We start from the raw sequence: 17,453 nt of genomic DNA, 5'->3' as shown, positions 1-17,453 counted from the left end.
TTCTGCAAAGTTTCACTATGATTGTTTGCGAACACTGAAGCGTGTGAAAGCGCAGAAAATAATTAAAGATTTATACTTGTTTCTATTTAATTTCTATGGTACCAATGAACAAGGTTAATTATTAGTTGGAAATCATATTCGAGATTATATAGTACTAATTGTGAAAAGAGCACAAATTCCATTACGGATTAAAAACAAAATCATCAAAATTACAGAATCAGAGTTGTACATTGACCCACCATGTTCCTGCACATAATCATGCCTTTTTATACTGATCCCATTAATTCCATTCCTCTCCATGCCTTGTTCATTCAAGTACCTTTCCAGATCCTCCTTAAAGGTTGAAAATATACCTGACTCCACCACCTCCTCTGGTAGCTCACTCCAGATCCCCTTTGAACCTCCTCCCTCTCACCTTGAACTTTTGCCCTATACTTTAGAGCTATTCACGCCTCACATAATTAAATTTACATCTATCATGTGAACCTCCCATGCTCCTAGCCTATTCAATCTCTCCTTATAACTCAAGCCCTTCCATTCTGGAAACATTCTTGTGAATCTTTCCTCAGCCCTTTCTTGCTTCATATCTTTCCTGACAACAGAAAACAGGACACAATACTCCAAGTGCACCCAAACATTTTGTAGTAAGCAACTAATATGACTAAAATTCTATCTAGCAACTAACATACACTACAAATCATTACCTTGCTGTTTCGGTTAACATAATCCTTGAAATCTTCATCCTTGCCGATGATGGGTTTAGATATTAGATGATCATAGTAGATACATACTGTGGGAATCAATGGAGCTTGTGGAGTCTCAGCTAACCATGTAATCTTTGTTGTCTTCTTATAATCTTTGTTGTCTAGATTTAACTTTGCTTCAAGTGATTCAACTTTTCCCTTGGAATCTCTAAAATAAAACGTTTTATTAAATCTGATATATAAAGAACCAAATGTCATGTTCTTATGAATAAAGCAACAAACTTGTGTCTTTTACCTGTTAATTTTAGTGATGTTAATGTTACCCCAATTGATGAAAGTAACCATTTCTCCCTCTGTGAACGTTTCTGCATCTGCTCCCTCAATTAATACCTTCGATCCATACCATACAGGTTTCAGCCCGATATCTGGGTTCTGACAGAGAGAGCAAGAATCAAAGAAAAAAGTACAACTCAGTAAAGGGCTTTTTAAAATTAAAAAAATCCAGTAAGTTTGTGATACCATTACTGGTGTAAGTCATTCAATCCAGATTTATCTCATTAATCACAGCCATTGTAATGAGGCTTAAAAGCACTTTCAGAATTTAATTTACCTCATTTAATAGCTTTTAAAAGTCTCCAATGGAAGAGCCATTTTAAATCTTTTTTAAAATATTCAACTCGGAATGGGACATCTGAGGGGAGAAGCTTCCTCAGAAATATCTTTGAAGGCCTTACTATCACCCAGACCAGAGCACTGGAATGCACACCTGATACACTAGCAAGGTAGGCTATCCACATCAGGTTACGTAAGACTTGGGAAATCTCTGTCAAGAGGATTTTTCTTACTTTATCTTTACCTATTTATTTTTAAGGTCTATTACCTTGGGGTGCTTGGCCACATCCTTCATTTCTTCCTTGGCCCCTGGAACACTCACAGGCACCACCTCATCCTGCAATAATGCTGTGTAACGAGGTGCTACAGGATCAATAACCTGAAAAACAGATGTACTCATTATATCTACCCAGCCCAAAATTATGTTTGATCTTCAATTACATGCAAGTTGCAAAATAAGAATACATGGAATTGTTTACCTTGATGCATAAAGAGAGCTTTTAAGAGTTTCTTGTTCCTTATACATTTAAAATGGTATTTCTGGGCAGCTAGTTACAGTGCATACGTGAATTTTAACTGCCCAAATCATTTATAAATAAAAATTGGCCTTAATATTATTTTGATTTTCAGTTAAGTGCAACAACATAAACAATCCCCAATATGAGCTAAAATAAAATAAAAAGCCATCCCTTTAGGTATGAAGACAGGAGAAAATGAACATTAAAAAGGCAGGAAGAATGAATCTGAAGTACAAGCAAATGGGTATATTAGCAAGACATTAGTTCAACACATCAAATTCAAATGGTTTAGGTCAAGACTTTGGCCAAGTAACCAAAGTCACAGAATGGTGTTTCTGCACTTAGTCACACAAGGATTGTACATTAGATATTATCTGTGTCAAATTTGAGATATTTAATAAACCATATTGTACATGGTACAGTGTTTTTACTGTGTATGTGCAACAACAAAGTTTTGTTTTAAAGCTACAACTACTGTACATTTGATTTTTTTTCACTTTAAAATTACAAGAACTTGCAATGGTTAGCTAAACACAATAAATATGCCTCTTCCTAGAATTAGTTACCAGATTTGTGATGGAAAAATACAATTTAAAAATCAGGCTCCAGTCATGAAATAACACTTGAATTTTTGTAAAAATGCAAAATTTGTTTACATAAGATATAGCAAAAAATTACTTCCATTTTTATTATACACAATCCCATTTTTAATAACTATTTTGCTACCAAAACGTGCAGAAAACCATATCAGAAGAAAAAAAGTGAACACAATAGTTCAAAAAGTGGTCAAGCTTGCACTCACTTTGAACTTTAAAGCACTCTTGCCATGCTTTTCAAGCTGTGTAGTAAACCTAACACTAATTAGAGCAGAAAATAAGTAATACCTTGTTACAGTTAATTTGCAGCTTGAAAGCAGAAAATGCAATGCACAGATTGTGTTTAATTCACAGTAAATTTGCACATTTTGGGTTAAAGAATAGAGAATTTTTCTCTTTTCATAATCTTAGTCCAGCACATAAGTAAACAATTGCACCAAAATTAAGATTTTTTATTACTTTTTCAGGCAACAGAGAAAACAGTTGTCATCGAGTAACCATTCAAAAGAACATTCCATTTTCCTCACAAAAGCTGTAATTTTTGATATACTAAATTCACACAAAGCATACAGAACTTCTAACAAAAAGTATATGCAAAACCAAATGTTACTCAGCAAGGTGTAAAAGAAGCTTCCATCAAGTCATATATTTACCTTTTTGTTGAAGGACCAGATTTTGTCCCACTCCATATTTACAACAGATCTGGAGCCACCCTGCATCAGAAAATTTAACATGTTTAGATCTTTGTATAGGGAAACATTAGCACAAGTTTTTACTCTAAATCACTGGAAACAATGCAAATAGTAAAGTATCATGAATCTATGCAGGAAAGCACTCATTTCAACTCACTTGAGCAGCAATAAACTGTTTCAATCCTTCAACAGTCATTCCTCTCCGCAGGACCCCACGCACAGTTGGAAAGCGAGGATCATCCCTAAAATCAAATATAGAAATTTTGAAAGAGAAATGGTATTCCAAGAATCCATTATAATAAAAAAAATCTGAGAACATTTCAAACAATTTAAAATAAAATACCATCAAAAAAGACATCTATAAATTATTATTGTTAAGCTTAAGCACTAGTTAAGCATAATTTTAACATAACCGTACCATCCATCTACCAATCCCTCGTTGACAAACCACGTAAGCTTCCTCTTGGACAGAACAGTGTTATTTAGGTTAAGACGGCTGTACTCCCATACATAAGGCCTTCGAATTTCCAGAGCATCTATTATCCAGTAATATTGCTCATCCCGGTCATGATACTCAGTTGTCCTTAATGCATGTGTGACATCTTCAATGCTGTCTACTATTGGGCACGCAAAGTCATATGTTGGGTAGACTCTGCAAGAGGGGAAAAATGGAAATTCAAACATGACCATTGACCTGTAGCAATACTTCACTACACATCTCAATTAGTTACATCACTGTTAAAATGCAACATTTTTCAAGTATACAATTCTAACAATTACCTTTTGATCATTTACATTATCATGTCTACCAATCCAAAAGCTTCCAAACTGTTCACCAAATGTTCCTTAAGAAATACTTCCCAGTTATTTGTCTTACTGTTCAAGTTTATTTATTTAAAGATACAATGTAGAACAGGCCCTTGTGGTCCAACAAGTCACGATGCCCAGCAACCCACCTTTTTAACACTAGCCTACTCACAGGTAAACTTACAACGGCCAACTAACTTACAAACCAATACTTCTTTAGACTGTGGGAGGACACTGGAGTACCCAGAGGAAACTCACATGGTCATAGGGAGAACGTACAAACTCCTTACAAACAGTGCCAGAATTGAACTCCAGATTCTGATACTAAGCTGTAATAATGTCATGCTACCCACTATACTAACATATCTACAAGTGATTTCAGGGTTGTCAGATGTTTATCTCTACAACATAATTTCAGAATAATAAGTTATATTTTATTATATTGCTCGTCTTTTCACCTTGCCTTCAACAAAATTAACCATTCCTTTACAGCCCTCCACATCCCATTTTATGCCTTCCAGCATAGAAAAGAATAGATGCAAACTAATCAGCCCACAGTAAAAGTCCATCAACAATCTAGTTTCTACATATTACCCTGTTGTTTTTGAAATTACAAGTCAACTAACAACATTAATCTTCGGTGTGCTCTATTTCATTTCCATTTCCACTTACTGAATTAATTTTCCTGCCATAGTATCGCTAATTCAGCTAAATTTCTGATTAATCATAATAATCAAACAATAGGAGAACACAGAGGGTGAAGAAGAGGTTCACCAGGATGTTGCTAAGATTGGAATGCATTAGTTGTAAGGTGAGGCTGGACAACTTGGTTTTCACTGGAGCATTGGAGTTGAGGGGTGACTTGATAGAAGTATAGAAAATTATGAGGGGCACAGAATTGCTAGACAGTTACATTCTTATTCCCAGGGTGGAAACGTCAAATACTGCATTACATAGGTTGAAAGGTGAGAGGGGAAGAGGTTGAAAAAGACGTGTAAGTCAAGGTTTTTGATTAAACAGCGTGATATGTGTCTGGAAAGTGTTCCAGGGGAGATAGTAGAAGCAGATATGACAGCAACATTTAAGTGGCATTTAGACAAGGCACATGTACAGGCTGGGCATAGAGGGATATAGACCTTGTCCAGGCAGATAGGATTAGTTAGATTGGCAATATGGCCTGTGCAGATCTGTTTCATGTTCACGATATTGACAGTGAGTGATTCAATGACACTAATGCCACTGAACATAATTAGTAAATGGTCAGACTCCCTCCCGTTGGCCAAGATCACTGACTGACACAAAGCATGAATGTTACTTGCCAGCTATCAAGCCAAGACTGAATGCTACATTGGATTTGTTACATACAGGCATAGACTACTCCACTTCCCGAGGAGATGCAAAAAGTATGAGGTAATCTTATTGAAAATTACAACATTGAGGGAGCACCACAGTGCAGTTTATTTTATTTTTATTTATTGGCATAGATTAGGCCCTCCAGCCCATTGAGCCACACCGCCCAGCAAGCCCCCAATCACAGGACAACCGGTACGTCTTTGGAATGTGGGAGGAAAGCAGAGCACCTAAAGGAAACATAAGTAGTCACAGGGAGAATGTACTGAGATATTTCTAGTGGGGGAGTTTTGAATAATGGGACATAGAGATGGCCATTTAAAACTAAGGTGCAGTGGAATTACTTCTCGCAGATGAATGGTGACTCTCTGAAATTCTCTATTCTAGAGGGCTGTGGAGGCTAGATCAACAGGGAATCGAGGGCTATTGGAACTGGCACAGGAAGATGAGGCCTGTGAAAGTGTAATATAGAAAGGTTCCATTTCCATGGGGAAAAAATCTTGGGTGAAATATTATATAAAGAAAAAAGAAATGATAATGACGAGAATGAAAAAAGAATGCAAATACAAATAACTATTTTAAAAAATTACATTATTAAAGCACCTCCAGGATTCTTTCACATAAAGAATGCCCTACTAAAGTAGTATCATGGAAAGCAGTAGTTAGATTTCTGACATCAGTTACAACTGCTTGACAGAATAAAGGGTGATTTTAAAAATAATTTTATTTAGAGATACCACACAACAACAGGCACTTCTAGCCCAACTAGACTGTGCCATCCAATTACACCACGTGACCAAGTAACCTACTAAGCCATAGGTCTTTAGAATATGGAAGAAAACCTGAGCACCTACAGGAAACCCATGTGGTCACAGGGAAAATACACAAACTCTTTACAGACAGCAGTAGAACTGAATCAGTAGTAGCATTACGCTAACTGCTATGTTACCACCATGAGGCCCTCTGCTGGTCACCGTTGGCCATGGATGTTGCATCCTAGTGTCTACATGATACACAAGCCAGTAATATGATATGGAGAGAAAGCTGTTGCCCATGTAGCAGGCTCCCTCTCTCCATGCAGTACATGAATCCAAAGAAATGACAGAGCCCAATACAGTTTGGCACCAGCAGAGTTGCAGGAGTTTAAGCTCAACATAGGACTGCCTCAAGGACTCCAACTCCAGACTTTTTACTCAGGGTTTACTCCCAAAGCCTTCTCCATGAGTAGGGTGTAGCTGCAAGGCAGCAGCGGTCTGAGATCAGTTTTCTTGCTCCTAGTTGAGCCGCCATTTATGGGTGATGAGTCCCACCTGCCAAAGCAACTGATTTTAAGGCGCCAGTAATTCACCTTTGCACCTTCTCCTGACAGTAGAAACAGTTTTGCTGGGCTTGATAGTTCAGCCACATGTGAAAGCCAGGAGCTGGACCTGGTTATAAGAGGATTATTTGAGATGCACGCAATTGAAAGCATTTAATAGGTAGTCGGAGCTTTTCCCCACTACCACCCCTGGCTATAACAACCTTAAGGAACCATGCTGCCAAAATGCAGGTGTTCATCGGAATATCATCCTGGCAAATAACAAACCGACAATGCAGGGCCAGAATTTATCACAGAGAAACAAAATGTTTAACAGCCATATTCACTGTGCATTGAAAGTTGTAGTAAGCTGCATTTTAGAGCATCTGGGAACTAAACAAAATCAAGCAATAGTCTGTTGCTTTATTGCTTAGATTGAGTTATTATTCAATGCCAGTGCAGAATTTGAATCAAAGGTGAAATCTTGAATAGCAAATTCAGTATCAAATCAGTCAGAATATTTTAAGAAAATGGAGAAGGGAATGAAAACATAGATTAATTGACTGGAGAGCAGAAAAATTAATGAGTGAGAAGTTGCTGCTAGATACACAAATGGACTTGTTTATTCTAATAGATCAGATGTCCACTTGCTAGCAACTGCTAACCCAGTCCAAAATCAAGGGGTTCTATACAGTGACCGGGCACATTAGATTTTATTGTGCGGCATATTGGGGAACCAGACAAAATCCAGAACAAACAGCTGAAAGAGAAAATGACAGTGAGCAAAGCCACGCTCCTACACTTTGCCAAGTTACCCAACAACAATCCATCAGTTCCTGCAAAAGTCCCCTAGCAACCATTTTCTTAGAACACAAGAGTAGGGCTAGGAATTGGCCATCCAGCCCCATTTAGCAAGAAAATGACACATCCAATCTCAGCTTCAACTCCAGTTTTCTGCCCACTGTTCACAATCTGTATCATCTAAATCCTCTTGAATTAATCAAGCTTAATTTTGACATAGCTTCGCTCCCTTGAATCCCAAAAAAGCGCAAAACCATCAATATCCTACAGAGCTACAAGACTGTTCAACACTTGTACTCTATCCCCCTTTGCAAGTAAGGCCAGTGCTCCATTTGCCTTTTTCATTACATGTACAACCTACTTTCAAGGACTCTATAAATCAGGTTCTCAGAGTTTATTTTTATTTGCACAGTTTAATATCTTCTGTACATTGGCCGTTAGTCTTTGTAGTCATCCATAAATTTTATTGTATTAATTTTTTCCTATAAATTTCTGCAAAAGATAAGTATATGGTAACATATACATTATTTTGGTAATAAATTACTTTAAATCAATGTACAAGTTAGATTCCTTAGAACAGCAGCCACCTTTAGTCATTCTGTATTTAAATAATATTCTGTGTCTTACTTCTTCCTACAAAAGTATATTCCTTGAACATTGATCATTCAGTTAAAACAATTATAATCCCTTTGGAGGCTTGGCATCCTCCTCACAAGTTACTTTCCAATGTCCCTGTACCATCAGCAAATTTCTAACTTTAATACCAAAAGCATAAGATTGCTGAGTAATGAATGTGTATGAAGCAGAATTTTATTAATTTATGTCTCTGTGGTGAATGGGATGGATACCAGAATGAGAATACTATGACTTACATGACTTAAGTATATTGTTTTTTTTTCAGGATGTGGTGTCCCTAGTCAGACTAGCATATTCTATACAGCATTGCCCATGAAAAAATGATACTGAGCCACCTATTGCGACCACAATATTAATTCTTTCAAAGTCTGGGACCAAAGTTGCTATATGATTTTTTTTTAATATAGATACAAGAATTAAGGCAAAATGAATTTCCACATTCTGGTGTTTTCTATGCAAAACCTAAGTGTGGCTTATACCGCACCTGTATTTGAGCCCTGTTCGAGGATGTGGCGCAGTTTTGCATCGGTAGATTGTGGGGTCCCTGAGGCAACCATTGTTGGAGGTCATGTCAATCTTTGCTCGTAAACAGCAGGTTTGTCCATATTCTGTTCCATTCTTCATCTCTTCCCACATCTGGATATTCTGTTCCACAGCTGCACAAATTAAGTAGGAAGCAATGCAAGAATCAAGATCTATTCGAGTTTAATTTAATGAACCCCTCACCAAATAAATAATAGTGAATTTTTCCCCCAATTATCACCATTGCCTAGAGATCCAGAGTATTTTTTTTATTTTGGTTGTGTCACATTAATGCAAGATAGTGCAATACAAAGCACAATAGCACATTTAGAATACCACATCTGCAGTGGACTGGTATTCTACTCCGAAGTTACATCACCAAGCATCACTTAGCAAGCACTTCTACTCAGCAAATGCATTTTGCTCTCCAAGATCTTGTGCTTCTGAAGTTATAATTAGGACATACCCCATAGCTTCGCCCATTGAATCTCTTTCAAAAAATTTATCCAGATAGTCAGATCCCTACAATACTTACTTCTCCAGTTCTTACCTAATTGCCTATTACACACTACATGATTCAGCACCCACTATTTCATTAGATAGTTTGCTACAAATTCTAACTGTGCATTGTGTTATGACATTTTTCTTCATGCCACTTTTTTTGTCTCCATTCACTTTATGGTATGACTTATAAGGGCAATAGCCATTCATGGTTATCATCTTTGAGGAAGTCAAGCAGATTGACACAACACATTTTTCACTGCAGTCAAATAGACTAGTAGGTCCCTTTGTCAAAGAGGGAGAATATATTTCAGCAAGAATCATTATTTTTAAAGTAAAGAACAAACAACTAAACAACACACACAAAATGCTGGTGGAACACAGCAGGCCAGGCAACATCTATAAGGAGAAGCACTGTTGATGTTTCGGACCAAGACCCTTCATCAGGACTAACTGAAAGGAAAGATAGTAAGAGATTTGAAAGTAGTGGGGGGAGAGGAAATTGCAAAATGATAGAAGACCAGAGGGGGTGGGATGAAGCTAAGAGCTGGAAAGGTGATTGGCGAAAGTGATACCGAGCTGGAGAACAGGCAAATAACTAAATATGTCAGGGATGGGGTAAGAAGGGGAGGAGGCGTATTAATGGAAGTTAGAGAAGTCAATGTTCGTGCCATCAGGCTGGAGGCTGCCTGGCCTGCTGTGTTCCACCAGCATTTTGTGTGTGTGTTGCTTGAATTCCAGCATCTGCAGATTTCCTCGTGTTTGCTCTTTAAAAAAACCAATAAGGATTTGATGACCCCCCAGTTTGATAGCATGCAGAATACTTACAATTAGCTCTGTTTTTAGACTCAATTCTTTGCTCACGCTCTTGTTTCATTTGTTCTCCAGGAGTGTCATCTGCATAAGCTTTTCCATCTCTAATCATTTTCTCTGCATACTGCATTATAATGGCAAAATGGTCTGAGGTGTAGGTGAATTGGTCAGGTTTTATCTGTAGCATTGAAACATCTTCCAAGATAACCTAAAAGAACAAATTAATATACAAATAAATTAACTACTCAAAATGCAAGGTAACAATCCTCATTTAATTCCACATTACAGGTTGCTAATAAAAACTCATAGATTACAATGTCCAGAAACATATTTTGAAGTAACTTGCTCCTAGTTTCAGATCTACATGATGCAAAATCACGATGGAACAAAGCAACACTGAAACTGATAAATGGTACTTTAGGAACTCAAAATCTGTTTTGTACTCATTACTACTGTGTTCACTGGAACACAGGTACCTGTGGGTTCTTACTCTTGTGAGATCAAGAAAATGAAGCTACTGTAGTGAAAGAATTTATAATTTCAATATGATGTCCACAGATTTTTTTTTAGCTGTTATCCAGTTTACTCAGATTTTAATTTGATGTGGGAATAAATGTAGCTCAGATAATGACAACCGTTGTGTTGGTTGAAAACCTAAGATTTGGCAACAGTACAGTCCTTAAGTACTGATTTTTTTTTTGCTTTAGATAAAACTATGCATTAATTAAAAATATTTACTTCTATAATTAAATGACTATTTGAAATCAGGTGAATGGTGACTGGCTCTAACATTGCCAATATATATTTAATAAATCCATTTTAGTAACAACCTTCTCGAAGTCTTCCTTCTCTTTTTCAGGATTGGTGTCATCAAATCTCATGATGAGCTTCCCTTTAAAGCTGACTTGATAATGCTGATTCAGGAGTGCAGCTTTCGCGTGACCAATGTGTAAATAACTGCACTCGGCAAAGGAAATGAAAGCGTAACAATGAAAAAGCACATATCAGTAAAAGTAATGCTTACTTCAACCATCCTGTGTTTTTTTTCTACAAATTCAAATTCAAAAACATTTTGCAGAATTAGAAGATAGCAATTACAGTCAGCCCTCCTTATCCGCGAGTTCCGCATGCTCAAATTCAACCAACTGCGAATCGAGAAAACCCAGAAGTGCCCTTCCAGCACCTGTTGTTCGAGCATGTATAGACTTTTTTTTCTTGTCATTAGTCCCTAAACATTGCAGTATAGCAACTATTTACATAGCATTTACATTGTATTAGGTATTATAAGTAACGTAGAGATGATTTAAAGTATACAGGAGGATGTGTGTGGGTTATCATGGATCAGGATTGAAAAAAATTTTAAGTTCTCTTACTAAGTAAGTTGGAACAGGTACATCCGGTATTATTTAGTGTCAGTTAAATGTTTGTCTTAGTATATAGTATATATTTTACCTTTCTATGCATATAAAACGCTTAAGAACGTATGTTTCAGCACCGGGCTCGGGAACGGAGGTTCCCGAGTTCGATCCAGTGACAGATCGCTTCCTAGTGCGCTCTCCATCCGTGCCGGGTTGATAGGGAGGATCAAAAGCCCAAAACCCAATAATGAAACCACTGTCTTGCTTAGTAATAACTGTAGCTTTTATCAGGGTAGGGCCTTTCTCACTTTATCCCTTAAAACAGTTCCGATCGTTTACCAATGTAGCCTAACGCTTTTCCAATGACTGATGGTGTTTCACCTCTTTCCGATCGCTTTATTATTTCTACTTTATTTTCAAATGTTATCATGATTATTTTTGTGAACAGAAACACTGCGGATTCAGAGATCCGCCGCTGGGTCCTAACGTCCACTGCATTGAGACAAGTTGAATAAGGGACTTGAGGGAGACGTCACGTGATGACGTAGGATCGAGACGTGGAAATCCAGCTCTCCCGTAAAAAACTAGTAAAATAATGTTTAAGTGAAGAAAAGTTAGTAAATACTTTTTAAAAATTATTTATAAACTACTCAGGATTGTCTTAAGATACGTCTCCTAAACGGAAGCAGAAGAAAACTACTACTTTGAAGACAACACAAGTTGGAAAAGAATCAAGGCCGGCAGCCATGAAAGAGCCTCGGGCTCAAGTGCATTTTACCTCCGGCGATACAGAACAGGAAACTGCGGCAACATCAACCGTTTCCAAAAAAGAAAGAGCAACAGGAATTGCACATGCGTGAAGGAAAGAGCATGCGCAAACACGAGCAACCCAAACTACAAATCCCAGCTATGATCAGAACTGAAAGTGAAAGTGGATAGGAGGTGGAATCAGATTCTCTGGATAAATCAGATGAAGATGAAGAGACAAACAAAGAAGAACAGGAAGAGGTTGGAGGTGATATTAGAGACATAAAAAAATCTTTGGTGCAAATAATGCATGAATTAAAAGCATTAAAAGTAATAAAGATATTAAAAATATGAAGATTATGTTTGATAAAATGATGAAAAGACAAGACAAAATGGACAAGAAAATTAAAAACTTAGAAGAAATAATGGGAGACACCATTGATAGAGTGAATAAAATGGAAGATAGTATTTCTGCCTGGACATCAGAAAGAAAACGGTTGAAGGAAAAAGTGGATGCACTTGAAAATTTTAACAGATGAAATAATATTAAGATTGTTGGACTTCAAGAAAGTATAGAGGGAGAGGATCCAATAAATTTTTTTCAAAAACGGATTCCAGAAATTTTGGAAATGGAAGAAGGAACCCAGTTAATTGAAATTGAAAAGGCTCACAGAGCCTTAAGATCAAAACCTCAAGTTGATCAAAACCCATGATCAATTTTGATAAAATGCTTAAGATATCAAGATAAAGAAAAGATCCTGAAGTCAGCTGCCCAAAGTGCCAGAAAGAGAAACGGGCCATTGATGATAGAAGGGAAAACAGTTCTTTTTTATCCTGATATAAGTTATGACCTTTTGAAGAGAAAGAAGGAATTTAACCCAGCGAAAGAAGTTTTATGGGAAAAGGGTTATAAATTTATATTGCGCCACACAGCAACCCTGATAATTTTTTTGAATGATGGAAAAAGAAGATCTTTTACTGATTACCAGGATGCGGAAGAATTCACACAAGAACTCCTAAATATTCGCTAACCACAGCCAAAGATTTAAAAGTGAAATGGATTAAAGATGAAGACAGGGACAGTGAATGGAGTTGATGGATGTTTAAGGACAGAAGAATATTTAAATATATTCTTAATTATATGATACAGTGGGAGAAAGGTAAAAATTTGAGAAATATTAATCAAGAGTAGTGATATTATTTTTTTTCTCTTATATATATACTTTTTTATGTTACGGGGAGCTGGGGGAACTTCGGATCGATTGCTACCGGATTCAAGTGTGTAATCATGGTGATTACCATGACCCGTACAACGGAGGAGGGTAATATTGTGTTTTTTTCTTTATTCACAACATTAATAGGGGGGGTATTTTGTTATTTTTTTTTCTTTATAATCTATTTTTCTTTAATCTTTCTTTCTTTGCCTGGACAATCTGGGGGGGGGGGGGGGGGGAGACACATAGCAACACAGAGAACTTTAAAAAGATTCCCCAAGGTACTACGAAAGTTGAAGCGTTAGGTATTACTATAGACTGGAGTAACCCTGTTAAAAATAATGACTAATTTACTGAATTTTTAAAGTTTTAATGTTAATGGGCTTAATGGACCAGTGAAAAGAAAAAGAATTTTAACATACATTAAAAAAATGAAAATAGATATAGCTTTTAGCTGCATCCCATTTGAAAAAATTACTTATAATTTAAGAGATAAATACGAAATATTTCTGAAAATTTGGTGCCCTTATTTACAAAAGATAGGATTAAATATATAAGTGCTCCGAAGATAAAATTATTGGTTATTTGCAGAAATAAATAAATAAATATATTAAAGCTATTATGAACTCCGTGGAGCATGTAGGGATCTTCCGATATCCAGGCATTCTTTCTTCCTTTCTTTTTTCTCTTTCTACAGGGATATGTTAGGGGGGAGGGGTTAAGGGGAGGGGGGGAAGGGTTGATAATTTTTTTTTCCTTCTGTAACCATTTGAAAATTTAATTTAAAAAAAATTTTATTAAAAAAAAGGGACTTGAGCATCTACGTTTTTTTGGTATCCGCGAGGGGTCCCGGAACCAATCCCTTGCGGATAAGGAGGGCCAACTGTATTAAAATTAAAAAATGACAACTACTAATATTTTCAGTATTCAACTCCAATAACTAGAGTCCAATCCATCAATACAAACTGATTTAAAGCTATTAATGTACCAATAATTTACAGCAAGGATTTGTGATTCAGAACTCACCCACTAGCTTCAGGAGGAAACCTTACTACTACTTTCCCAATTTCAGCACCAGGCAGTTCGACAAATTTTCCACGATCCTGTTTCTTCTCATTGGTCTGCAAAAGTTTTGAAGCACAGAAGGATAAAACACAGGTGTTAGTTATATAGACTTCAACAAAGCATTTGCTAAAACCCTCATGATAGCTTAAGATGAAATTCACAGATCTTGGCTTTTAGGCCTTCACTGATTAACAACAGTTGACAAATCAGAAGAGAGAACAAGCAGGAAAATGATGTAGTGGAGAAATCAGCTTTTCAATACTTAAAAGTTGCTGTTTAACTGTATTTGGGATTCTCAAAAACAAAAAAAAACAAGAGACTGTGGAAATCCAAAGCAACACACACAAATTGCTGGAGGAACTCAGCAGGCCAGACAGCATTTATGGAAAAGAGTAAACAGTCAACGAAGGGTCTCAGCCTGAAAAGTCGAGCCCCTGGGATTGATCAGTTAGGAGAAGGGCAGCTTTGACTGGTTGCAGTTAAAAAGCTGCGTTGTGATTACAGCTGAATTGATAATCCACTGGTGTCTGAGAATGAGTTTCTGTTTGCTAATGATCATTTAAGTTGTGGATGCAGTGTAATTTGCGTTATACTCAATAGCTTAAGGATATTCAAGTGCAAGTCTTTGGGTTGCACTGTAGCAATAGTAGTTAGCGTAATGTTATTACAGCGCCACCAATCAGGGTTCAATTCCCATTGCCATCTATAAGGAGTTTGTAGTTTTCTCCATGACCATGTGTATTTCCTCAGGGTGCTCCAGTTTCCTTCTACATTCGAAGAACATACGTACTGGTTATGGTTAATAAGTTGTGGGTATACTATGCTGGCCCCAGAAGCATGAGAACATTTGCAGGCTGCCTCTCAGCACATTCACTGACTGTTATGGAGTATCACCGACACAAATGCTGCATTCCACTGTATGTTTCAATGAGCATGTGACAAATAAATCTAATCTTAGATACAGGTGATATACAATATTCATAGATGGTTACTTGTAATTTCCTTAAGACCATAAGACTTAGCAGCAGAATTAGGCTGCTTGGCCCATCAACTCTGTTCCACCATTCAATCATGGCTGGTCCTTTTATCCCCTCCTCAGCCCCAGTCCCCAGCCTTCTCCCCTTAATCTTTGATGCCATGTCCAATCAAGAACCTATCAAGCTCTAGCTTAAACACACCCAAAGACTTGGCCTCCACAGCTGCCTGTGGTAATACATTTCACAAATTCACCACCCTCTGACTAAAGAAATTTCTCTGCATCTCTATTTTAAATGGATGCCCCTCTATCCTGAGGTTCTGCCCTTTTGTTCTAGACTCTCCCACCATGGGAAACATCCTTTCCACATCTACTCTGCCTAAGCCTTTCAACATTCGAAAGGTTTCAATGAGACCGTCCCTCATTTTTCTAAATTCCAGTGAGTATTTGCTGAATTTCTTGTCGACTTAAGAGGCAACATTTATGGGATCTACAATTCTATACAGCTTGTAATTAATACAATTACTGTAAGTAAAGCAATATTTTGCCCTCAAAGTCTTTACCTTGAGCTGTCTACTCCACATATCCAAATCCAAAATCCTATTGCACTTAGCAGCAGACAAGATAGTGTGACTTACAAGGCCCTTATGCATGATCAAAACAGCTTTTCATCCAGAAGACTGAAGTTCAATGGGATTCAAATGATACCACTGCTAATAGGTAACTGACTGCAGCTTTCAAATTATTATAGAGCAACCAATAATTATTAAATAAACACATTAATTCCATTGATTATTTCAAGAATGAACTTAGGAAGGAACTAAACACATAGAATGATAGCAATGTTAAACTTTCTTCTTAGTATGCAAACAGTTGCTTGGTTAGTTGTTAATTTAAAATCTCTCAATCTTTTTTAAACATTACAGGACTATCAGTCCAGTGTACACAATCTCTTCCCACACAAGTCCACCATTCCAAGAATTAATCTGGTGAAAGCAGTCAAGTCCTTTTATGAAATACGATGCAATTAAAACTTAACTTAAAAATGTGGAATTCCTCATACAGAAAAGCAGTAAATGATTTTGTTTTATGAGACAAATTTAGTTTAGAAATTGGCTGAGCAAGATGTCCAAAGGCTAATTCTTCAGTGGTTTAATTAATTCAAAAACACAGCAGCACCAAAAGGACAAGTAACAAATTAGCAAAATGACATCTGTGATTGGGTTCCCTTGCCCCTACATATCTCAGTGGCACCTAACCAAGATAGAAACACATTCCCCTTTAACATGCTCTTCAAGAGTCATTTATATGGAGATTTGGGACAACAATGTTGATTATTGAATTGTCTACTGTACACTGCAAAGGGCTTCTCATTCCACACTTTGATATTGAGAATTCATCATGATTTGTTGCTTGTAAAAACATGCCATGTACAGGACAATGAAACATTATCATCATCACCCAACCGCTCCCCAACAGCAGCACTAAGTAATGCCTGAACACACCATCTACAAAATACATTGGATTTAACAAACAAGGCAATTCAAAATAAATTCAAATCTGCTTACATGCACATGGTAGCACCCTGCTACATCAATCACCATTCTGATTTGGAAATAAGTCAATGTTGCTTAATTTGTGTAGGGTCCACATGCTGGAACTTCCTACCCTGACACTACCACAGGATTATTCTTTGTCAGAAGGTTGGTTCAGATCGAACCAAGGGATGGCCACTGAATAACCATATATTGTTGCATTTATACAGCTAAATTGGCAATGATTAATCCTTAAGACAGAGCTGTATGATACTAGATGTGTATATCATAATTGTGACATCCATAGTTACAGATTTACAAAATTTTTATGTCAACTCGTATATGATGATACTGAACCATTAATCAATGAGGTTTTAGAAAACTGCATATTTACCGCATTATTCTGTGGTGTTACTTCAGCCCATTTTTTATCCACAGACTGAAATGCTTTCTGGGAGCCAAGGAAATTATACCACCGTTTAACATGAGCTGGTGTCTTGTTCTGGCCAAGCAGTTTCTGATAAAGGTTACTGCCTGTTAATAAAAATATAGTCTTAATAATCCAATTATACCATTGACTATCATTTAAACAATTGCCATTGAGCAATTTATTCTCACAATGATTCTTCATTTACTTACTACTGTACAATTTACCAATGATAAAATCTCTCAACTTAAAAAATAATTCTTGCTAAATTAGCATCCTTTG

The 17,453-nt window shown here is 36.8% G+C and overlaps 1 protein-coding gene across 1 annotated transcript in view; it reads right to left on the bottom strand.

The window, feature by feature from the left end:
• Positions 1–17,453, bottom strand: part of eprs1 (glutamyl-prolyl-tRNA synthetase 1) — a 55,013-nt gene that overhangs the window by 24,818 nt on the left and 12,742 nt on the right. The window contains exons 5-15 of the mRNA XM_059985822.1: positions 17,139–17,278; positions 14,195–14,289; positions 10,680–10,806; positions 9,865–10,057; positions 8,498–8,669; positions 3,541–3,774; positions 3,280–3,364; positions 3,084–3,143; positions 1,585–1,695; positions 1,000–1,136; positions 705–912 (exon numbers count right to left, since the gene is read on the bottom strand). Coding sequence (XP_059841805.1) covers positions 705–912; positions 1,000–1,136; positions 1,585–1,695; positions 3,084–3,143; positions 3,280–3,364; positions 3,541–3,774; positions 8,498–8,669; positions 9,865–10,057; positions 10,680–10,806; positions 14,195–14,289; positions 17,139–17,278 — 1,562 coding nt within the window. The remainder of the gene's footprint in view (positions 1–704; positions 913–999; positions 1,137–1,584; positions 1,696–3,083; positions 3,144–3,279; positions 3,365–3,540; positions 3,775–8,497; positions 8,670–9,864; positions 10,058–10,679; positions 10,807–14,194; positions 14,290–17,138; positions 17,279–17,453) is intronic.

Source organism: Hypanus sabinus, chromosome 12 (assembly GCF_030144855.1).
Source record: "Hypanus sabinus isolate sHypSab1 chromosome 12, sHypSab1.hap1, whole genome shotgun sequence".
NCBI lineage: Eukaryota > Metazoa > Chordata > Chondrichthyes > Myliobatiformes > Dasyatidae > Hypanus > Hypanus sabinus.
Note: the sequence above shows the minus strand (reverse complement) of the source record. Positions and strands in the feature narration are given on the sequence as shown.